The sequence below is a fragment of the Panicum virgatum genome, chromosome 3K (assembly GCF_016808335.1).
Source record: "Panicum virgatum strain AP13 chromosome 3K, P.virgatum_v5, whole genome shotgun sequence".
Lineage (NCBI taxonomy): Eukaryota > Viridiplantae > Streptophyta > Magnoliopsida > Poales > Poaceae > Panicum > Panicum virgatum.
The window spans coordinates 30,395,088-30,418,877 of NC_053138.1; the positions used below are offsets into that span (position 1 = coordinate 30,395,088).

Genomic DNA, 23,790 nt, shown 5'->3' on the forward strand with positions numbered 1-23,790 from the left:
AGTCCGGCCGCCAGGATCGTCTTCTTGCGCAAGGTAACCAATCGTACAATTGCTAATTTGCGCGAGAAACACGGCGAACACTGCCGTCTGCAATCTGCCCTCAGCCTCTCACTGTCTCACAGATGCACCGGACACCACGTCACCGCAACTTTCGCGGCTTGCTGCTCCTAAGTTCGCCTGCGTCGAAGCACAAAGGAAAGGCAAAATACCAGGGCCGACGGGCGACGGGTGGGTACGGCGGCGGCGAGGTTGCCGGACCAGATGGCCTCGCCACTATCCTCGGGGACCGACGGACCGTAGCAAGGAGAGCCGGCCGAGTGAACTGCCGGCGCCGCAGATCCATCCGTGTGTGTGTGTGTGTGTGTGTGTGTGTGTGAGAGAGAGAGAGAGAGTTGCTGCCTCCAACCTTGACGCCGACGCCGTAGATCCATTCCATGGTCGGCCTGGGGGCTCGGCGGTTCTAGCGCCTTGCGCGCGGCCACCGTGCGTTGCCTCCATCGCCAACGACGTCGCGGGCCGCCTGCACTTTCTAAGTGGTGATGCACGATAGATTGACAGCGAGTGGGCATGTCTTGCTGGCCGCTCTGCCGCGGGCTGCACCTATGTCGGCGGTTGCTCGGAGCGCAGGGCAGGCCGCGTGCGGGGAGCGACGGCCGCCATATGCTTGGCTGCGATTGAGGAATCGGGTGCAGGGCAGGCAGCGGCGGCGCCGAACCGCAGAGATGGGCTTCGGAGTGAGGAGTAGCGAAGCCGGGGCCGGCCGCGCGCGCTCGCCTGGCCAGACCCGTCGCGGGCGGGGAGCGGCGAAGCTGGGCGGCCTCGCGCGCCGACGGCACTACCGGCTGTGGGCGAGGAGGAGCGGCGCCGAGCAAGGGGCAGCGGCACCGTGGCGCGAGGACAGGCCGGCCACGGCTGGTCCGGCCGTGGGCGGGGAGCGGCCGAAGCCGAGCGGCCCCGCCAGGGGCGGAGCCAGGATTGTGTTTTTTTAGTGTTAGGGGGGCCAACCATATAAATTTTTATAAAAATTTAATTAAAATTTAAAATTGTAGTGTAAATTTGGGGATGATAGGGGGGCCAGGCCCCTGCCCGCCCCCCTGTCTCCGCCCCTGGGCCCCGCGCTCCGCCAGACATACCGGCTGTGGGCGAGGAGTAGCGGCTAGCGAGGGGCAGCGGCACCGCGGCGCGAGGATAGACGGTGGGTCGGCGAGGACAGTACCAGAGCGGCGGCAGAGATCGGCTGGGAAGGCAGCGGCGGAGGAGATCGGCCTGCTGATGGACCTACGCGTGGTTCGAAGCAGAGCTACGCGGAGAAAAGGATTCCCATGGGCAGTAGGAAGTTTTGTGGAAGCAGCGGTAAACAGTAAAAGCTGATTTAACCACACATGGTGTGAAAAGAAGACCTGTAGGGGTAGGGACGCTGCTCTGCAGGCATCCACCGCTGCAGAGACGAGGATCAGGCAAGGCGGCCGGCGTGCGTCGGGCTCCTAGGCAGGTAAGCAGGCGAGAAGGATGCGGCGGCAGGACGGTGGAAAGGGCAAAGGAAGTTTCACGGAAGTCGCACCGTGTGAAAGAGGAGATCAGAGATCAAACACGCATGCACGAACAAGAAATCCACACCGTAGAAACAAGATCGAACGTAATAAAATTTTTTCGCTACCGTGGATAGCCTCCCCGTGCGCTTTGGGAACCAACTTTCATATATAGAAATATTTTATTTGAAGTGCTACATTTATGATACTTTGATTTATGATAGGTGATACATTGCACATCAGGCATATAGTGGTAAATGATAAAATAGAGAAAATATGTGATGCCTATAAAAAGTTACTACTAATAACTCTTACGGACTTATGATATGCAAAACAGCCAATCAAGACATGACTGCTTCAAAGAAAAAAACATAGAAGTTGCCAGAATTAAGCTTGAGCACAGTGTAGCTATTTCTGACTTCTGTAGAAGATATAAGATCAAGTTTGGGGCCAAAACAGTTTTCTAACATCGCAATTATAAATCTGCCTATACAAGGTTTGGAGTAAAGCAATGAAAAATAGTGGCTTTAGCAATATAGAAATGAAGCAGTGTAGAGTTCTTTCAATATGAAGCCCGTTTAGCCATAAGAGAAATGCAGCAAAATCACCAGCAATGCTTTACTCACCGGAACATGCAAAGATGCAATTGAGTAGTGCAATCCAATGAGGTTTATTATTGCACTATGATTCCTTGAAAACAAAAAAAACTGGACATCGAGAAATCCTATATCAGCCGTCAACGCCAGATCAGCAATAGCTTTCAAATAACATTCAGATTCAAGCCACCCGTTATTTAAGCTGCTCCCCACAAATTCAACCACATTGGATATTGCAACACCCATTCTTCTGTGTTGGTTGATGTAGAGAGCTTTCCATCCCTGCAGCAAAATTTGTACAAAACTTGAAACCTTGATCAGCCAGCTTTCAGTATCACAGGAGCATAAAAGTATATAAAGAAAATACACCGGAAATGGTACATCAGATATTCAACTTGGGGTGAACTTATTTTCAATTTTTGTATCAAAATCTCTAAAAGGAATATGACTTGTAGTCGGCAGGTATCATTCTGGTCCCATAAATTGGTTCTGCCAGCCTGCTAAATGCTAATGCGTTGCATACAGCCAATCAGTTTTCTATATCTTTCTCTCTATAAGAGACGTCACAGAAAATGGAGAGGAAGCTTGGAGGGCCAACGGTGTCCACTAAAAGTTGAGCCTTAAAATGGATAAGCATCTGAATTATTGTATGTTTATGCTCAAACAGCGAAAATAATTATATTCATGGAATGGAACCAGTTAAATAGGTAATTTTTGAACCACAGCTGAAGACTTAAAATTACATGCAAGTCATATCCAGTTTCGTGATTCCACCCGATACAAATTAATAAGGTCTCACTCTCACATGATAAATGAAGAAGGGGTACAGATAAAAGAGATAATAACTTTATAATCAGCACATCATGAACAATGATAAATGCCATTGCCATTGCCATCGCATTAAGCGAAGAATAATGCACAAGGATAGCAGGACGTAGGCTTCATCGTTTCTACTAACAATTCCAGATACATTGAATGTCCGACAATTCACTAGCATAATCTAAGACCACAGGGCGAGCATCATCACATTTTCAGTAGAAAATTCAAGAAGTTTGTATTGCAAGAACAATAGTTTTCTGATTGGCGCAAGAAGCAAATCGTATTAATATCAACCTCAGATCACGCATATGTAAAATTTCCTTGATATCAATAAGCATATATCAGATAAATTCCAGAACGAGCCTAATGGCAGGATGATGATACTATAAGTCCCGAAGATGTATAGCTCGAGGTTCTAATCCCGGTGAAAATTGAGCTAGGATGACTCACAAATTCGGATGAAATTCAGTCAGGACGACTACAGGATCGGTATATATATCGCTAAAACAAGAGCTTCCCTCGTTACCTACCTGCACACGGGATGCTGCTGCCGCTTCCGCCGCGGCGGCCGGCCAGCGGCAGCGGAAGAGGCGCTCCCAGACGCAGTCGGCGTCGCAGGCGGCGCGCCAGGAGCGGGAGCAGCCGCCGAGCGCGCACACGTCGGCCTCCTGCGCGCGGTTCCGAGCCAGCGCAGTCAACGAGAGAGCCCTTTAGGGCTTTAGCGGGAGCGAAGGAGAGAGATAGAGACCTGGAGGCGGGAGGCGAGGGCGAGGGCGATGTCCTCGGGGAGGTCGGCCCACCTCCCCTTCGGCGCCGGTGAGAGCTCCATTTCGAGCGATCGATCCCTCTTACCAGTGCGAGGCAGCTAACCGCAATTAAGCTTAGCTTGGGTAACTTGAGCTTGTCTCTCACCTTTCCTTCACGTGATACTCTTCGGTTCCATGTGCGCGGCTACGACAGTGCTACGCTAGGGACTAAATGGTGAAGATATTCGATCCGGTTTAAAAAGATTTTTATCCGTCCGTATCCGATTTCGAATATCCAATATTCGTAACTGATCCGTATCCGAATGATCAAAAATTATATTTTTATGATGTCGATATCCATTACAATCTTATCCGACAAAAACTAACACTATCAGTATCCGACTCCATATTCGATTACAAATATAAAAACAAATACAATATCAGTGATATCCGTCTGTATCCGATCCGTTTTCATCTCTAGCCACGGCGAGGCTTGGATTCATCGTGGCCGCACGAGCTAAGGCCCACTAGGAAGATTGGCTGCCCAGCACAATTCCCACCTGAGCTAGAAAAAAAAAGGGCTCAATTCCCACCTTGTTAGCTGGCTAAGGATCCTGGAATCTTATTAAATAAAAAATATCGGAATTCTGAGGAATGAAAAGAGTATTACTCTCACCATTAGTTTACCATCATGCGTATGTCTACATACTCATCATTTAGTACTTTGAGTATGATCATATACTAATTCTAAGATATGTCAAAGGGGTATACACAAAAAAATTCAAAAGTTTTTCAATTATTTAAATATATTATAATTACACCTTAGTACTAGTATATAAAAATGTGTAACATCCCGGATTTTTCCGGAATGTTATAAAGTTGGAAAATGCGAATTTCAATAATTTTTCGTGGCAATGTTGTAATTATCATCTTAAGTAGATTTTCTGCCTTCCAAAATTCCTAATAAATTAAAACTTTGTTCTTAATTAAGGATATTATTTGCTAGAGTGGGAATATTTGGATGTTATTGGATTTATTTGGCTCTACCTTGTTTATTCGATTTGGATTTGGATTTGGATTTATTTTATTGTATGAAATTGGGTGGAAATTAAATTGGGATGTGCCCCTCAATTTAATTTCAAACGCTAACCCTTGCGTGAGATTTAATTTGAATCGAGCCATTCAAATTAAAATCCAAAGCCCTAACCCTAACCAAGTCCAAACCTGATCCGCTAACCCAACCTACCGAACCCGATCCGACTCAGTCCAACCCGGTCCAACCCAAAACCAGCCAGCAAACCAACCCAGCAGCAGCCTGTTTAGCTAGCCCGGCCTGCTACTCCGCGGCCCAGCTCAACAACCAGCCTCCACGGCGGCCTGCTACCCCGCGCACCGGCAAGCTACCCAGCGCGGCCTGCCAACACGCACGGCCCACGGAGCCACCGCACGACCCAGCAAACGCGCGCGCGCATGGACGAGCCAGCCCAGTCCACGCCCGCGCCTCTTCTTTTTCCACTGCCGCTGACCGGTGGCCCCCACCTGTCGGCGCCCCCCTTCTGTTCCACTTCCTTCCTCCTCTCGCCCGCGACACGCCCTCTCTGCTCTGCCCCGCCTCCGCCTTTTCACCTTTACCGCCGGTGCCGACGCCAGCAGCCGCGACCGCCTGTCCCCGCTCCGCGACAAGAGGGGGAAACCGCCTGCCGCGCCTCACGCCGCCGATCCGGGCCCGCAAGCACCTCGAGCTCGACTCGGAGAAGCCCTGGATGGCCGCCACCTCGCCCCGCACCGAGCCCGTCCCATCCTTGCCGTTCTCGACGTTTGGGCCCGCGCCAAACCCTAGCTAAGCCCCTATAAAACCCCAGGTCGCCGCCCGTGGTGGAAACCCTAGACAATTTGGGGTTTCCCCCTTCCAGCCGCCGCCAATTTAAGGGAGAGGAGGGAGCAGAGGATAGGAGGAGCGCCAAGAAGAGCAAGAAGGGAGGGAGAGAAGCCGAGGAGGAGAAGGATGCGCCGCCCGAGCTCTTCGTCGAGCCAGCGCCTGTACGCCTACACCGCCGCAGCTGCTCGGCACGGCACGGCACGGCTCCGACCGCTCCTGCCTCGCCTCGCCGCTGCACCAACCCCGTCACCCCCGAGCCCGCCAGTAGGTGCCATCAGCCCTTCCGCCTTCCTTTGTGTTGCCATCCTGTGTGCTGCCGTCGCCCTCGATGCCCTGCTACAGCCTGGCGCTGCCGCAGGCCGGTTCGCCGGAGCACCACGTCCGCCATGGCCGTATAGTATATCTGATGAGCAAGCAACTCATGTATGAGCATCAACCATTAATCATCGAGTAGAATAAAGAATAGCTTAATTTATGGGACTGACCTTAAGGTTTGAGCTGTAATACTACTATGTTTGTCCTTGTGTGCAGCGTCATAAAAGAGAACTCTCAACTCTGTACACGTCTCAACAGAAAGCAAGTTTTCAAAGAACAGCCCATCCCAAGTTAAATAATTCAGGTACTTCAACTACTATCCACAGGTTGTCTGAACATTTTCAGGGTTTTCTGAATATCTGAAATTTTTTCCGCTCTGTTTCTATATACAATATAACCAAGATCGATCAAAATTCGACCAAACAAGCTTGCCATGAAGGTTACTACTTCAACTGCACCTTTCCTCTTGGTGTTCCTGGCCTCCATCTCCCATCCAGTCATCTGCTCAACTTTCGGAAACGACACAGATCGACGCTCTCTGCTAGAATTCAAGAATGCGATCACTCTCGATCCACACCAATCCTTGATCTCCTGGAACGAAAGCACCCACTTCTGCAGATGGGAAGGCGTCTCATGCAGCTCCAAGAACCCACCTCGCGTCACCGCCATTGATCTCAGTAACCAAGGTCTGGTTGGCCACATCTCTCCTTCACTTGGCAACCTGACTTTCCTCAGGAATCTATCACTGGCGACGAACAGGTTCTCTGGACAAATTCCTGAATCTCTCGGCCACCTGCGTCGTCTCCGGTCACTCTACCTGACCAACAACACGCTGCAAGGGATCATACCGAGCTTTGCAAACTGTTCCGATCTGAAGGTGCTATGGCTGGATAGAAATGAGCTCGCCGGAGGATTACCTGGAGACCTGCCTCTTGGCCTGGAGGAGCTGAACCTCTCGTTCAACAATCTTATTGGGACCATCCCTTCCACGCTTGGCAACATCACAGCGCTGAAGCGCTTCGCCTGTGTGTTCAATAACGGCCTCGGCGGTGGCATCCCTGGTGAGCTCGCGGCGCTGCGTGAGATGAAGACACTGGCTATCGGCGGCAACCGATTCACAGGTGGGTTCCCAGAGGCAATCCTGAACATGTCGGCGCTCGTTCGCCTTGACCTCGACACCAACCGCTTCAGCGGCAAGATGCCGTCCGGCATCGGCAGCTCGCTGCCCAATCTACGGTGGCTCTTCGTTGGGGGCAACTTCTTTCGAGGAAATGTCCCTCCTTCCTTGGCAAATGCTTCGAACCTAGTCAAGGTTGATATCGCTTCCAATTTCTTCACCGGGGTGGTGCCTGCCTCCATTGGCAAGCTTGCCAATCTTACATGGTTGCATCTTGAGATGAATCAGCTCCATGCTCGCAGCAAGCAAGACTGGGATTTCATGGATAGCTTAGCTAATTGCACTGAGCTACAACGATTCTCTGTGGCAGGGAATCAGCTGGAAGGACAGGTACCAAATTCATTAGGAAATTTTTCAGTTCAGCTTCAGTCTCTTTACTTGGGACAGAACCTATTATCAGGGAGTTTTCCTTCAGGCATCGCAAATCTTCCAAACCTGATAGCTCTTGGACTGGATTACAACCGGTTTACAGGCTCTGTGCCACAATGGCTTGGAGGCCAGAAAACGTTGCAAGTACTAAGCTTGAGTAACAACAATTTTACAGGGTATATTCCCTCCTCCCTTTCCAATCTGTCACATTTGGTAGAGCTTTATCTGCACTCAAATCAGTTCATTGGAAACATACCTTCAAGCTTTGGAAATTTTCAGTTCCTTACAACAATCACCACTTCTTATAACAATCTTCATGGTAGTCTTTCAAAGGAGATCTTCAGCATTCCCATGATTGAGCAAGTTGAGTTCGCATTCAACAATCTCAGTGGAGAACTTCCAACAGAAGTAGGGAATGCCAAGCAGCTCAGGATTTTGCAGCTTTCATCCAATAATCTGTCGAGAGATATTCCTGATACTTTGGGTAACTGTGAAAATTTGCAAGAAGTAGTGCTGGACCAGAATAATTTTGGTGGAGGTATTCCTTCTTCGTTTGGCAAATTAATTAGCCTACAACTTCTCAACCTGTCACACAATATGTTAAGTGGATCAATACCAGTGTCACTTGGTGACCTTCAGAATCTTGAACTGCTAGATTTGTCATTCAACAATCTTACAGGTCAGGTCCCAACTAAAGGAATCTTCAAGAATTCAACTGCCGTGCAAATCGATGGAAATCCGGAGCTTTGTGGAGGTGTACAGGAGTTACACCTACCTGAATGTCCTATTAAAATTTCACCTAAAAATAAACACAAGCTATCTGTACTACTCAAGGTAGTAATCCCATTAGCCATCATGGTGACACTTGCCATAGTGATATTGCTGTTATTAATTTTGAAGGGGGAAAAAGGGACAAAATCAATATCTTTGCCCTCATTTGGTAGAGAGTTTCCCAAAGTTTCCTATAAGGATCTTGCTAGAGCAACTAACAGATTCTCGACGGCCAATTTAATTGGCAAAGGGAGATACAGTTTTGTATACCGAGGACAACTACTTCAAGATATAAATGTAGTTGCTATCAAGGTCTTCAATCAAGAGATAAGGGGAGCACAAAAGAGCTTCATTACAGAGTGTAATGCTCTGAGAAATGTACGGCATCGCAATCTAGTTCCTATCTTAACGGCGTGCTCAAGCATAGATTCAAGTGGAAATGACTTCAAAGCATTGGTATATAAATTCATGCCACGAGGAGACTTGCATAAATTATTGTACTCAACTCCACATGATAATAGATCTTCAGATCTGTGCTATATTTCACTGGCCCAAAGGTTAAACATTGCAGTCGACGTGTCTGATGCATTGGCATATCTACACCACAGCCATCAGGGAACAATTATTCATTGTGATCTCAAGCCTAGCAACATTCTTTTGGATGACAATATGACAGCTCATGTTGGAGATTTTGGTCTTGCAAGGTTCAGAACTGATTATTCCACATCTTTTGGTAACTCAGATTCGACTTCTTCATTTGCGATAAACGGAACCATAGGATATGTTGCTCCAGGTATATGTGATCAATTTCACACTGTATTTTCTTATTGATTAACTCTGGAGCATAGTTTCGTAATTTGTCTATATTTATGTAAACATCTAACCTGAACTCTTCCAACACGCACTCTGTAGAATGTGCGGCGGGTGGTCAAGTTTCAACTGCTGCAGATATATATAGCTTCGGAGTTGTTCTCCTCGAGATATTCATAAGGAGGAAGCCAACAGATGAGATGTTCAGGGACGGACTGAGCATTGCAAAGTATACAGAGATGAACATCCCTGATAAGATGCTGCAGATTGTTGATCCTCAGCTGGTACAAGAGTTGGGCCTCTCCCAAGAAGATTCGGTGACTGACGATGAAAATGCCGCACATTGCCTTCTTTCTGTACTGAACATTGGACTCTGCTGCACCAAGTCAGCCCCGAGCGAGCGCATCAGCATGCAAGAGGTGGCTGCCAAGCTGCATACAATCAGGGATTCATATGTTGAATGATCCTAAAGCAAAAGCAACAAGGTGGTTTCAGTTGTTCTGCTCTGCCTAAAACACTGAATAAATTTTTAAGAGACTTTCATCACGTACTCCTTCCATTCCAAATTATAGGTCGTTTGATTTTTTTAAATTTAAGTTTGACCACTCGTAAAAAAGGGCGTACCCAGTGCCGTAGGCTTCCCGCACTGCACTTAAGTTTGACCACTCGTCTTATTTAAAAATTTGAGCAAAATATCACTTTTTCTGTTGTGGTTTGATTTATCAATACATGTTCTTCAAGAATATTTTAGATTTGACTATATTTGCACAAATTTTTTGAACAGGACGAGTGATCAAACTTAAGATTAAAAAAAATCGAACGATCTATAATTTGAAATGGAGGAAGTAGCTTGGTAATAGATACTCAATATGATTTGAACACTACCTCCAACTTCCAATAATTGAGTTTTAACTCGTTTCCCTTATACTACAGTCTCAACTTAGCCGGGATTTGAGATTCTTTTATTTTTTTCATTCCACTAAATAAAATAAAAGTGCAGTATTCTTCGCCATTGGTAACTCCAACGACGCTGGGACTGGGAACCGCTTGCAGCAGCATCCGCAAGCGCCCCAGGGACGAGTGACCCACCGCTAGGGCGCCCTGCCGAGTGCTCTCGATTTTTTTTTTTTTGAAGCCGTATTCTTTGTTTTGGATGGCATATAATGTTGCCGATGAATTATTAGCCACCCAACTAATTTTTCACCGGGCGTCGTGGCACAAGTAATTGCCGCATGGTCTACATGTCAGTCAACCTGCAATTATTCTCATTTTCTTCTTTTCTTTTCTTTTCCTTTCTTTTCAAGAAGAGGAGTGTGCCTATCTATTCTATTCTATCTATGAATCTATCTATCTCATACTAGAAAGAGTGAGTTTTTGAGAAATCAGTCGACAAAAGATGATTGGAAGTTTTGATAAAATAGACCTAGACGGGTAGCAGAATGAAAGAAGGGGAGAAAACTAAAAGGCAAAGCGGGAAACCAGTGATTCCTAATCGAGTGTCAGCATGAGGACAGATGGACCAAGAGAAAAGAAAGCACCAACAAATAATACGGCCCCAACACGTGGGCATCTCCAACAGATTATCTATACTCCATATCCTAAACAAACTCTCTTTTCATTACCAATAACTACTTTTATGTTTTAGGTAATGGTTCCTGCAGCAGACTACAAAATCCAATCACTAAAAATAGGGTAGAGGGAAAATCATTTTTGGATTGGTAATTTGCTAGAGCACCTCCATCACCAAAAACACCAATTTTTTGTTATGAGAAGAGAGATGAGTAATCTGTTGGAGATGCTAGGATCGATAAGAAAGGAAGGTATACGAACCCGACGAGTTGTATTTTTCATGCATGGAAGAGGATTGAAGAATGTACCCACCATTGCTGAATGTTCAGTGCATATTCTTGGTTATCTGACAATTATCCATCATTCACTAGTGAAAATTCTCATCAAGATATGAAAAATCATCCTTCAGGTATGAAATTCAGTTACGGGGATCCATCAGTCAGTTAAAATCCACACTCCTATCATAGATAGGATGCCGTGTTGCAGCAAATGTGCCACTACGATCAAACTCAGAGAACCACATCACATTGAGAAACAGGTAACAGCACGCGTGCATGTTTGCTCTGCTTTTGGCTTGTTTGCTCAAGGAATCTCTGGTCTCTTGTCCAGCGAAAGAAAGGGAATTATGACCGCATAAAAAAAAAGTAAGCCAGTTTAAAATGATCATCTCCAACTGGGCCGGGCCCGATTGCTATCCAGCCCAAAGCAGAAATACATGTCCAGACCCAATAAGCCTCGAACCCTTTGAAGGACTTTAACACTTAACCCCTACTATTATGCATAAATACCGCAATTATCAGAGACGCGTGGCCTTTACCAAGTACCCCTCCCTCAAGTACCATAATTCAACTCTCCTCCCCGTTAACTTTTTTCCCTCGTATTTTTTAATTTTTTCCCTTTCGTTACTTGCCCTATACTCCTCAAACTCGAATCGTGTATGTATGGCTCCTAAATCCGATTCGGCGCGCACCTAACCCCAATCATTGATCCTCGCCGGGTTGGGGCAGGTCCTTCTCGCACCAATTCCGCTGGTTTTGGTCTCCGGTGGGGCGGATTCCGTCGTTCTTGTGCCTAGTGTGGGCAGGATTTTTGTCTTCCTCCTCGCAATTTTGGGGGCGGTTTCGCCCTGGTTCTTGCGCCGCGGCTCCAGGGCATATGGAGCCGCGGAGGTGGCTCGCGGCCGCTGTTTTGTTGTGCCTGGTGGTGCATTGCTGCGGGAGAGGTAGGCTGTTGGCCCTTCTTTGTTCTTGTTTGTCTCGCCGCATAAAAGGAAAAGGAAAAATTCCGTCTTGGATTTTTTTTTTTTTTTTGATAAGGACAGATTCCGCCTTGGATTAGTTTCAGCTTGACTATTGAGCGCCGTATGGTACAAACGGACTCTGCCTGCCGGTTAATTTTCCTAGGTTTGCTTGGGGAATGTGGGGGCGTTCAGTGATGTGTTGAGTCTGCAGAATCGTTTAACGCTCGAAGGTTACATGTTTTGAACATTTCTTCTGTTCGTGAAACGCAAGGTTTAAGTCTTGAAGATGCTCCGTCATACACTATGTGTTGGCATAACCTGCAAGGATTCGTAGTTTAAGTAGTCTGTTTCCCTCTTGTTATGTCTCATGTATGGCACATTTTACTGCATTCTCATTTTGTTTGTGCTTTTTTGACTCAGAACTGAAGACCAAACATGCGCCCATATATGACCCAGCTCTTGCCCAGACGCTCGCTGAATATACTTCGGCTGTAGGTTCATCTGACCTTGTTGCTGTCATGGCCCGCTTTAGATTATCTTACTGGTGAATACCTCTGATTTCTAGTAAAATATGATGTGGCTCTGGTGGACTTGAACCTGGCGCTTTTTTGCAGGTTTATACTGCTGATCTGACCCAGTTGTTCACCTGGACGTGTGAAAGATGTGGCGACTTAACAGAGGTATATCATCATCTGAAAACAGTTTATGATTTCACCAAAGCTTTTCAAATTCATATTTTGTTTGGTGTGGAAGATTCGTTAAATTTGTTTTGTGGCTCAGGGGTTTGAGGTGGTAGAGCTGATTGTTGATGTGAAAAATTGCTTACAGGTAACAACAATATGTCTTTTACTTTCAGGACTTCTGCCTATCTCGCCTGAATCTTTTTTTTTCTTATTACTTAGTATTGGGCTTTATCTTATATTGATGATGTATTTATGATGAATCAGGCATATGTTGGATTTGCTAGAGATATGAATGCAGTTATAGTCGTGTTCAGGGGCACACAAGAAAACAGGTAATTATTATATATCTCTTACAACTTCCTCTTACTTTTTAAATGGTGCCCTTGAAGTTTTGATTCTTTGGAAAGCTTTGCTGTTCGCTTTCTTCCGAATGTCATAGGCACTAAAATGTGAGGCATTTCAAATTAAATATATGAGGCCTGTCAAATAGATATGAAAGTCTGCCCATGTTATTCTTTTGCAATAATTTATGTTCCTATGATTTCTCAGCATTCAGAACTGGATAGAGGACTTATTTTGGAAACAACTGGATCTCGACTACCCGGGCATGCCTGAAGCAAAGGTGAGCATGGTCTTTGTATTTATGATCAAACTCCATTCACTCAGATTGCAGACAAATATGTTGGTCTTCTATCTTCTTATAGGTTCACAGTGGATTTTATTCTGCTTACCATTACACAACATTGCGTGATGGAGTTGTCAGAGGTATTCACAAGACCAGGGGGGTGTATGGTAATATTCCTATCATGGTCACTGGACACTCCATGGGAGGAGCTATGGCCTCATTTTGCGCCCTTGATCTTGTTGTGAGTAACAAGCTTTGTACGCTGGTTTTTGTTTATCTTTTCTTAGAAGTTACTGGCCACATTGAATGAAAATGGATGCTGTTTTGTCTCAACTTTTGTGCCTATTAAGGGATGAAACTATTTTTGCTATTCTTACCGGAAAACAATGGTAGCCACTTTATTTGCCAATCCTACCAGTACCATCTGATATTAAGAACCTTGGCTGAGAATAAATTTTGTGCCAAACTTCATCCTGTTCCAGAGCCTAAGATAGACTTACACACTGTGGATCTGATGCAATACCTTACAGTATGGACATAACTGTTGCCTCAAGCATACGAAGTGAATTGTGTTAAAGCATTCTTTTCCTTTCCTTCTCAGTGGAAACGTGAAAACCCTCTAAAAACATACTTATGAGCATTCAAAAAAATATAAATCATGCATTTTTCCCTAACCGGCATTCTATGTTCTTGTAGGTTAACTTTGGGTTAAAGGATGTTACTCTCATGACATTTGGACAACCACGGATTGGCAATGCTGTCTTTGCTTCTAATTTCAAAGGGCATTTGCCAAATGCAATCCGAGTGACCAATGCACACGACATTGTGCCTCATTTACCTCCCTACTACCGCTACTTCCCACAAAAGACATACCACCATTTTCCACGAGAGGTGTGCTTTTTGTTTGTCTCCCTGCGAGCTATATAACTGTCTCTTCTTGATTTCTAGCACATATCAACTGTATCATTCTTTCAGGTATGGATCCACAATGTTGGCCTAGGAACTTTCGAATATTCAATAGAGGAAATTTGTGATGATTCTGGAGAAGACCCAACTTGTAGCAGGTCCCTCTTGCACACGCATCAATTTCTGTGGTTTAATTACACCATAAATTGATGCCCCTTCTAACATAATCTTTTCCGCTTTCCAGTTCTGTGAGTGGAAACAGTGTGCGGGACCATATACACTATCTTGGCATCAGCATGCATGCCGAGTCATTGGGACATTGCAGAATTGTCACGGGAACCCTGCAGTATAAGATGGATCCTGCTGGCAACATTGTGTTCTCCAAGCAGCCTGGTTTATCATTCGATGAGCTATACAGTGCACAATGAATAAACTCAAGATGCATGAATAAATTTCCCCGTATTGCTTATTCCTATTGTTATGAAATCAAAAGGGGATATATAGGATGAATGACTTCGCGAATGGTTCTGTTCCGTCACATAAAATATACTGCTAGCAATCTTCATTTTATAGGGTTTACTTGTCAGCTGTATATACATATGTATATATACCAACTTTCCAGCAATCTGCAACTTGTACAGCATTGCAGTAAAAGCGAATATTTTTTATAAAGAAATTCGACTATGTTTTCCTTGTCCTTGCAGACGAAATAGTCTATGCTTTGATGAACACTTTTATGGTCAGTCCACGAACTAAATGGGTGTTTAGTTTGAGTGGATTGCTGATATATCCCTGAAGCTAAGTCAGTTGGACCTAAGAAATGGTGGGTTGATCCATCACCACCCTTGCCACACCAGTACATGGGCTTTATAACACTGAGCTCACTAATTTGTGGATACTTCCTCAAGAAACTGGTTTCGACGAGTTTCCTAGCAAGCTACGTTTCAGTGGTCATCTTCATCTATCTTAGAATTAAAATTGCCCCGTAGTGTCAACCTGTGGCTAAGAAAAAAACTGATCTCGCCCAATCACAATTTATGTAACGACCCTATGATGGACTGTTCCGTTTTAAGTTTGATATCTCACACCCATTCTAAGTGAGTTTGATTTCACAAAACCAGATACCCTAAGATCTGAGAGTGAGATCCCTGAAAATTTTGTCACTTATGACAAACAGAATTGCATAATTTCTCAAACGGAAATAACAGCTGTGTTTTACTGGGTGACTTGATATCTGATGCTTATGCTTATTTTGAAGATGAATAAGTTTGTACTAAAACTTGCAAATCCTCCGGAAATGGATGATTGGAAATGAATGAGTATATCACTAATCATGATTCGCATCAAGTTCTGGTGCAACAAATCTAATGATTTCAAGTTTGGTTCATAGGAAGGGGAACAACACCAGTTTTCAAAACAGCATGCACAAGAGGCAAGGGGCACGACAGTTTGTTGATGCAGACAACATAAAGGATGTGTTCTGACAACTCAACTCAAAAATGTAACAAGACAGATGTATCAAACACAGGTAGACTGCTGTAACCCAGGTACAGACCCTTCAGGAAAAGAACATCACATCCCTCAACCCTCGGTACATGACATAAGCTCTACACTCCAACATTGGTGCAGCCGCTGACACCCATCATGCAACAGCAACATAAGATACCCATAGGGTGAAATCCTTTGCTCCTCAGAGCAGATTTTCCCTATGCCCGGTACATATTCAGCCGAATGTTGTTCTTTGCCATGACAACAAAGGCTCATACACATGATCACATTCACGAGGAATGGACGCCAGGAATGGGCGTTTTGACGGTGGTTGTGGCGGCGATGATATTTGTATGGAGAAGCTGTGAAGCAGCGGCAACAGCCAGGAAAGGGGGCAAAAGGAAAGCTCTATTCACATGACCAAGGGACCAAGATGGAACAGATGCAGAGTCCTTAATCGTCCTGTTTGGTGCTGGCAAGGAACTCATCGTTTCTTTTGAATGATGAATGGATTGAACCTTCTGCTTCAGAGTTCGACTCCTTCATACTCTCAACAATGCTGCCCTGAGAGTTTTGGTCAATTTCTGTCTCGCGAATTCTCCCCCCATGTTTTGGCCTCAGCAACAGCTAGCTGCCTTTCTGTGGTCCTCGAAGATTCCCTCTTCCTTCCTGCATGTCCAGGACTGCCCAATTGCAAACCTGCCGTATCCATGTCATCCAAGCCAGACCGACGACCAGAACCACTGCCAGAGTTTGTCCTACTGACCTCAGCCTCGTATTTTGACCCTGTGGTGGCTTCCCTTCTCCTCAAATCCGGAGAATGGTGATTCGGTGAGCGGAGACGGCGTTGGTCATTGCTCCCGCCACCTCGGCTAGCCCTCGGAGTTGATGAATTACTCCGACTATGTTGAACAGGTGCGTTTGGATCGTATGTCTGAGAAGCTAGGTATGAAAGAGCAGTGACCACATCACCTATAAAGGGGCGTGTAGCAGCTTGCTCTTGCAAACACATAGCAGCAACAGCTAATGCCTGATACAGACCCCTCATGGGGAAACGGCCCTGAAGTAATGGATCAGCCATTTTAGGAAATTTTCGCCGGTCCTTGAAGAGAGGACGAGCCTGAAAAAATCAACCATAAATCAGGTATCCAAACTTTTAATATGGGAACATATATCCAGAGCAATATTTGTTTAATATTAAGCAGCCCAAGAATGTGCACAAGTGACTCAACGATGTAATATAATCCCATTTACACTTTTGCAGGACCAAAAACATGATTTAGTAAGACAGATACATATTAATTGATGCCACGTGAAGTCTATAGCACTTTGAAAAATAATTTGATTGAACCAAGTATAATGATGTATTGAAAAAATCATATTATACATTAGTATTTAGGAGATATCATTCAAGAAAAGAAAAAGGAGAAGGCAATGATGTATTAAGTAGCAACAGATAGAAGTCCATCACCATATGTGAGTTAATGAAGATTACAGACAATTACTATAAATACTTATATGATATGATGAGGGAATAAAAGAAATAGAACAATCAAATGACAGTATAAAAGGAAAAAAACAAGATAGAATTCCCTGTGTGCCACTAAATAATATTGAAATTCAATTTGCTACCCAAAAACTCCTGCTCACCAACCTGCCACTACTTGAAATTTTCACTATGCCACTTCCATCACTTTGGTTACCCAAACTCGCTGTTAGCTCCCAGGACGTTGTCAAAATTTAGTGTTAATGACCAATCGCCCTTCAATTCTTCCGGATGCTAGACCCCTCCCCCCCTCCACACACACACACACACACACAATCTCACGAACGGGATTTCAAACAAGTTCAAGCCACTCGAGGAAGTGTAATACCCGACGTCGTGTGTGTGTGTAGGCTCCAAAAGTCTCCCCGCTGCAATTCCCTTTGGTCTCCTTTTATAGCCGTTTAGGGACCCCGGGCTCGAATCACCTTAAGCCCTGGGCGTTTGGCTCCGCCTTAAGTGTGAATGCCCGACCTCCATCTATGACTTCCATTTCTTTATTTTGTCTTGATAATGTGCGCGCGCCGGAGTCGGTACACATCACTCAGGGACCCATCACATCACCAAACGCTTGTTAGAGCTGGTCGCATGAACAAAAACACCGCACTGCCCTAGCTATTGTGCGGCTCACGGGAGTCCCTTGGGCTCCCTAGGAGGGGCAGAGAGCTTTGCTTAGCCCTTACTCCTCTTATGGGTGGAAGTGTCGACTCCAACCTCCCTCTTTGATCAAGGGCTGTCAAATTCGCCTGTCTAATGCTCCTGCACCCATCTAGACAGTATCGCCTTCCTCCCTACCCCCCTCCCCCCCCTCGTGCCCGTGTGACATCCGACCCAATTTGGATGGCCCAGTAGTGGCCCATGAGTGCTGCGTGCACATGTTTAGTACCACCTTACTAATTGAGCAAGGGTGGAGCCAACTTATAAGCCTTTGTCCTCCAGCCATAGCACCTTCGGGTTGACCCTTTTACGCGAAGCGAGGACGAAAGCGTAAATAAGGTGCTATGTGTAAGCGGGCTCGCCCCTCGAAAGGGCTGGGCTGTGCGGTGTTGGGGGGCGGGCTGTTACAAATGGTATCAGAGCCGACCCTCGCGGTTGCGCGTACAGGTCAGTGTGCAGGCATATGGCGCATGGTGCGTGTGTGCCCAGGTAGGGACACACGGCATGGCATATGATGCCGGCACTAGACGTGCGGGCGTGCGCCAAGGGGGAACGTTCCTAGGCATTTGCCCAGTGTGGGTGAGTTGGACCGACGAGGACGTCGGGTTCTTTGAGGGGGGGTGTGTGACATCCGACCCAATTTGGATGGCCCAGTAGTGGCCCATGAGTGCTGCGTGCACATGTTTAGTACCACCTTACTAGTTGAGCAAGGGTGGAGCCAACTTATAAGCCTTTGTCCTCCAGCCATAACACCTTCGGGTTGATCTTTTTACGCGAAGCGAGGACGAAAGCATAACTAAGGTGCTATGTGTAAGCGGGCTCGCCCTTCGGAAGGGCTGGGCTGTGCGGTGTTGGGGGGCAGGGTGTTACAGCCCGGCTGTCGTCGGTCCCAGGGGCGAAGCCAGCCTCCTGATTCACCGGTGTCAGCATCATTTTCTACTGGTGTCATTAACCTTGGATACAGTAATTGAACAGTATTTTACACTACGTTTTCTAAAATTCATGGTTGTCAGCTGACAACGACGGCAACATGTAGCTCCGCCCCTGGTCGGTCCCTTGAGGAAGGTCCCCCAAGTTTGCGTGCTCTCACACGCCAGACCCACTTCCATGGGGTGTTGGGGGCCCTGCATCAGGGTAGCTATCGTTGTTCAGTGGTCAAGGCCCCCGGTCCCCGTGACGATTGCACTACTCCCTCCTCACTGCGCCCTCCCACATGCTCACCAAGCTTCCCTCACACTCCACTCCCTTCTATCCTAACACCACCTTTGTACTTTCCCCACCACGGTTGTTGGCACCAGACATCTCCAGCTTCAGCTCCCTCCTCACCCAGACTAGCAAACGAAGCATCCACGACGCCTCCACCATGTGCTCCTCCATCTACCCAGGAACATCACGTCTACTCCATGGAGGAACGCGTTCCTGGTGCTCTGTGCGGAGCAAGATAAGTATTTCCCATTGCCAGTGTTCTAAAAAACATTTTTAAACGTCGTTTAATCTTGATTAAACGACGAACGGTGGCCAAGCGTTGTGTTTAATCACAGTGTCGTTTAATCACAACACACGTTTAATCATGTTCAATCTACGTTTAATCACAAAAAACTCTAAACCATAGGCAAGCGTTCGCCTAGCGTCTAGCGTTTTTTAGAACCTTGCCCATTGCCCAACACAAGTTGCTTCATCTCCCAAATTCAAGGTGTACAAGCATCGTCAATTCAATTATCTTTACACGTCAACTCTATAGAAACAGAACTCTATAAAAAATCCATCTCAAGTGCCGTACCATGTTCCCGTTCCTTGTTCCTTGATGTCGTCGTCCTAGGAACTTGGTGAATATGTGCCTGCAGTCCCACATGCACATCTTCTTTGATAGCATTGTTGTACATTGATCCACAAGCACAACTCAATTCCACGAACCAACATGTTCTTGTGGACCTGCTGGTCCTCTTCCAACAACACTGCTGCTGTCCATATGCTCGGAGCAGCGCAGCTCCTGCATGCAACTCGTAGCTGCCGTCACTGTTCGCCTCATGTCCACCATGGTGGCACCACTCCAAGCAGCCACTACACCATGGATACCACATACCGGGGCATGCCATGGAATGGAGGACGGACAGCATGCATGGGCAGCAGACCGTGGAAGGTGGCATGGAGGTTGCGAATGAAGAAGTCCCGCGGGACAAGAGCGATTTCGTGATCAGGATGGAGAGAATTCAGGATTGGGAGTTGTGACAGGTGAGCCCCCAACTCTAAGACATAAGTCCAAGCAACTGAAAGGGCATTAACGGATTTTCTAGTACCTAGGTTCTCCCACGTCTAGCTGACGGAACTGGCACTCGAGGAAGGAAAACTTTCAAGTGGTGGCATGGATGGGATCAGAGGTTATTTAGTGACAGGTTGAGGATTCCGATCAATTTCAGTGGCACACAGGGAATTGCCTAAAAAAACAAATGATGCAAATAATTAAACAAATAGTGCAAATAATTTGTTTGACTGCAAAAGTCTGTGCTGCTTCGTAAAACCATATTATTTGGGTTTTTTTCTGCTGACTAAACAGGCTGAACTGACATATTCTCTTCTATTTCTTGTAAATGTCTTATTTTCCAGGTTAGGAAAATAGTTTAACCCCATCCTAATTCTTTTGACAAAACGTGGCTGAATTTTTTAATCAGATAAACTATTTAGTACTTGCTTTTTACTTTATCTCAAGAAATTTAAAAGTTATGTGACCTTTCCATTGATAATTGAATGCCAACCATTAATTTTATTAAGAAAATTATGTAGAGAAAAGAAGCATACCCATGCAACCAGATTTTGCTCTCCATGGGGCTTGGTGTTGTCAATTGCTTTGCGACCAGTAATCAGTTCAAGGAACACAACGCCGAAACTATATACATCAGATTTAACTGTAAGCTGCCCTGTCATTGCATACTCTGGGGCACAGTAGCCATAAGTTCCCATAACACGTGTTGAAACATGAGTCTTGTCACCAACAGGGCCAAGTTTAGCAAGGCCAAAGTCCGATAACTTTGGATGAAACCCTTCACCAAGTAGAATGTTTGAGGACTTGAAATCCCTGTAAATAACAGGAGGACTTGCTTTGTCATGCAAGTACTCTAAGCCCTTGGCGGCACCAGCAGCAATCTTCATCCGTGTATTCCAGTCCAGAGGTTCCTTATCAGGTGGAATATCTAACATAAAAATTAATTATATAATTAAGTTGCCAGTCAGGGAAAAAATTATAAATGAGAATAAATCCATGAACATCATTTTGAGAGAAAAAAATTACGAGTCACTCTACAAAATCACAAGTTGTAATTCTTGTATGGTGGTTTAAAGAAACTCTAATTCAAAATTTCAAAGTATTGAATGTGCAATAAGAAATAATCTGGATGCATGCACATTGTCCACAACCACAAAAGCAAACACACTAATTGATCCTTTATTCCTAGGCCAATTTAGATCTCATAGAGAAGTTCCACCAATTGATACTACTTAATGAAACTCTTTTAATAGAAGTGTTTCAGTAAAACAAGTATTGATAAGTATAGCAAACTAACCGTGCAAATGATCCTCAAGTGATCCCAATGGCATAAACTCGTATACAAGAAGACGTTGGTCTCCGTCAGCACAATATCCAATTAGGTTCACCAGGTTGTCATGGTGCAATAGGCTCAGCATTAGAACTTCAACAAGAAACTCCCTATTTCCTTGAAGGCCATTGCGATCAAGTTGCTTCACTGCAACAACCTGTAAAGGTATAGTTTGGTTAATCGAGAGATACATTGAGAGGTATTCTCACCTATGTGTCAACCATATCAGGACTTAATTAGCAACAAAACTAAATTGCTGAACCTAAAATACGACAGGATCAATATAAAAACATGGAATTCAAAGCATTTTTCGAATTACAAACCTGCCCATTCTCCAAACGTCCTTTATAAACACGACCAAAACCTCCTTCCCCCAATAAGCAATCTTGTCTGAAGTTCTTAGTGGCAGCAGCAAGTTCACGAAAAGTGAAAGTGTGTGCGGCAATATGTTGATTGTTCCCATCCCTTAGGATAACTGCATCCTTCTTAGAGTCTGATCCACCCTGTGGCTTTGATTTATCTAAAGCAGAAGCTAGTCTAGAGTTAGGTCTCATCCAAATTAAAGAGATCAACATAAACCAGATGAATTACAACAAAAACACAAACATAAAGTATTAAATGCGACACCAAATTATGAGTTGATGCTAGAACTCTTATCTTTATGCCTTACAGTGGAGTTCTGTTCCTTATAAACATCTAAGACATATAACTGAAATATACTTGTATTAATTATGCAATTAATAAATCATAACATTTCTAATATGCACATCGTCATAACACATTAGGGTACTATTGTAATAGTATAATCTGAACCCCCCCCCTCCCCCCCCCCCCATGCCCACCCACAAATAAATGCTACATCTGTTTGTTTTTTTAATCTGATCAGAGTGTGAGTTTCTAGCCTCTCAAAGCAAACATTGAGCATCGCAATTACATCATTTTTAATTTATAAATATAGTATTTGATTGAAAAAGAAAAAACTTAAACTACTGATGAAATACATAAAAAGTAAAGAAAACTAACACTGGAGCTACTGATGCTAATTAATATCACATGATCTAGATTCTAGAATGCATGAGCATGACAAAATCTGGGGGTAGGTGCAAGCAAATATGTGTTCAATAACCATCATCAAACAAATTATTTGTCACTTCTTATCAGCGAAAGACCATATCATTGGCGAACCTCACCCCCATAAGCTTTAGGATTACCAAAACAACGGCCACAGTACTTTTTTAAGGGATAAAATTATCCCGGACGCAAAGCATCAACAATAAAGGATGCACAAAGCTGTAATGGTCATGGTCCTATCTTGCACATATTAAACTTCCCGAGCAGAGTAAACTAACATTAATCACGGCACCATATAGCCATTTGCTAAACGAGAAACACGAGATAAACTTCAGCTCTAGTGGTATCTGAGTCGAATACTCTACGCGGTACAAGGACTGCCGAACAGCAAGCTTGGCTCATTCGCTAATCCGATCCACCCAAATCCCGATTTTGCGCGCAACAGCCGGCCATCTCAGAAGAAATTACGGACCATTTCCCACCACAAATGCACCCAAGATCCAGCCTTTCCCCAGGAACCGTACCTGATCCGACGCGGGTGACGCGGCGATCCGACGAGCCGTCCTTGCGCGCGCCGCCCTTCTTGGCTGACCCCTCACCAGCCGACCCGAAGCACGGCAGGCAGCCCATCCAAGAGCCGCCCTTGAGAAGGGGAAAATAGCCAAGAAACGGGCAGCGGAGGCCGACCCACCAGACGGAACGGGGATTTCTCCCCGATCTGGGGGCGGTGCCCCTCCCAAAACCCGATCTTTGAAAAGATGCGGAAGAATTTGGATGGGATTCAGGAGCGGCGGGTCGGCGAATTGGGGGAAGGGGGCGGACGGGCGGGGATGCAAGGTAGCTAAGGGGAGACAAGGACAGAGAAGGTATCGAGGGTAAAAGTCAGCTCGGACACTCGGACAGAGTGACGACTGACGAGGGAGGGATCCCGAATTTTGGGCATTTCAATATTTTGACATCAAACTAGTAATCTCGTCCTGTCTAAAGCAGTATAATTTGATTTTTATTTATATTACATTTTTTATTATTTTATTTTTTCAGCCTTGTTCCTTAGCTCCATAGGTAACATAATTAAATAATTGGACTAGTTTATAATACATAAATAATATATCATTAGAGGAACAAATCTACTTTACCCCTGTATATTAAGGTTTGTCTAGTTAACACCCTCGATCATAAATTGGATATTCTACACCTCCAACTATTTAAAACCTTCTAAATGACCCCTAGATTGTTTTAGAGATAGTTTTCCGCCTACGTGGCATTACACATGGACATTGAGATGGCAATAGCAAGTTTAAAATCTACTTCAACTCTAAACTATTAATTTTCATCGACATACTCCCTCAACTATATACTCGCCTCTTATGATTTTTTATATATTTCTCTAATGTAGATCATGCTTGT

The 23,790-nt window shown here is 45.2% G+C and overlaps 4 protein-coding genes across 6 annotated transcripts; 2 read left to right on the top strand and 2 right to left on the bottom strand.

Annotated features, from left to right (window-relative positions):
• Positions 1-1,729: 1,729 nt before the first annotated feature.
• Positions 1,730-3,858, bottom strand: LOC120698908. The gene is made up of 3 exons (XM_039982685.1): positions 3,693-3,858; positions 3,475-3,612; positions 1,730-2,407 (listed from the first exon to the last, which is right to left on the bottom strand). The coding sequence occupies exons 1-3, from the start codon at positions 3,771-3,773 to the stop codon at positions 2,108-2,110; spliced, it is 519 nt and encodes a 172-aa protein (XP_039838619.1). The 5' UTR covers positions 3,774-3,858; the 3' UTR covers positions 1,730-2,107.
• A 1,384-nt stretch (positions 3,859-5,242) lies between these two features.
• Positions 5,243-9,561, top strand: LOC120698909 (probable LRR receptor-like serine/threonine-protein kinase At3g47570). Its single transcript, XM_039982686.1, has 4 exons — positions 5,243-5,833; positions 6,101-6,188; positions 6,287-8,994; positions 9,114-9,561. The coding sequence occupies exons 3-4, from the start codon at positions 6,318-6,320 to the stop codon at positions 9,473-9,475; spliced, it is 3,039 nt and encodes a 1,012-aa protein (XP_039838620.1). The 5' UTR covers positions 5,243-5,833; positions 6,101-6,188; positions 6,287-6,317; the 3' UTR covers positions 9,476-9,561.
• Positions 9,562-11,380: 1,819 nt separating this feature from the next.
• LOC120698911 (lipase-like) lies at positions 11,381-14,731 on the top strand. 2 transcript variants are annotated; one of them, XM_039982691.1, is made up of 11 exons: positions 11,381-11,802; positions 12,241-12,311; positions 12,435-12,500; positions 12,601-12,648; positions 12,768-12,835; positions 13,053-13,125; positions 13,208-13,369; positions 13,825-14,019; positions 14,104-14,192; positions 14,279-14,481; positions 14,523-14,727. In XM_039982691.1, exons 1-10 carry the CDS (start codon positions 11,736-11,738, stop codon positions 14,460-14,462), a joined length of 1,023 nt encoding a protein of 340 aa, XP_039838625.1. In that variant the 5' UTR covers positions 11,381-11,735; the 3' UTR covers positions 14,463-14,481; positions 14,523-14,727. The 2 variants fall into 2 exon arrangements, with proteins under 2 accessions (XP_039838625.1, XP_039838623.1); XM_039982689.1 differs by having other exon boundaries at positions 14,279-14,731.
• A 651-nt stretch (positions 14,732-15,382) lies between these two features.
• On the bottom strand, positions 15,383-23,297 carry LOC120698910 (receptor-like cytoplasmic kinase 185). 2 transcript variants are annotated; one of them, XM_039982688.1, is made up of 5 exons: positions 22,908-23,297; positions 21,636-21,832; positions 21,280-21,469; positions 20,519-20,910; positions 15,383-16,642 (listed from the first exon to the last, which is right to left on the bottom strand). In XM_039982688.1, the coding sequence occupies exons 1-5, from the start codon at positions 23,011-23,013 to the stop codon at positions 16,100-16,102; spliced, it is 1,428 nt and encodes a 475-aa protein (XP_039838622.1). In that variant the 5' UTR covers positions 23,014-23,297; the 3' UTR covers positions 15,383-16,099. The 2 variants fall into 2 exon arrangements, with proteins under 2 accessions (XP_039838622.1, XP_039838621.1); XM_039982687.1 differs by having other exon boundaries at positions 21,636-21,844; positions 22,908-23,293.
• Positions 23,298-23,790: the final 493 nt, after the last annotated feature.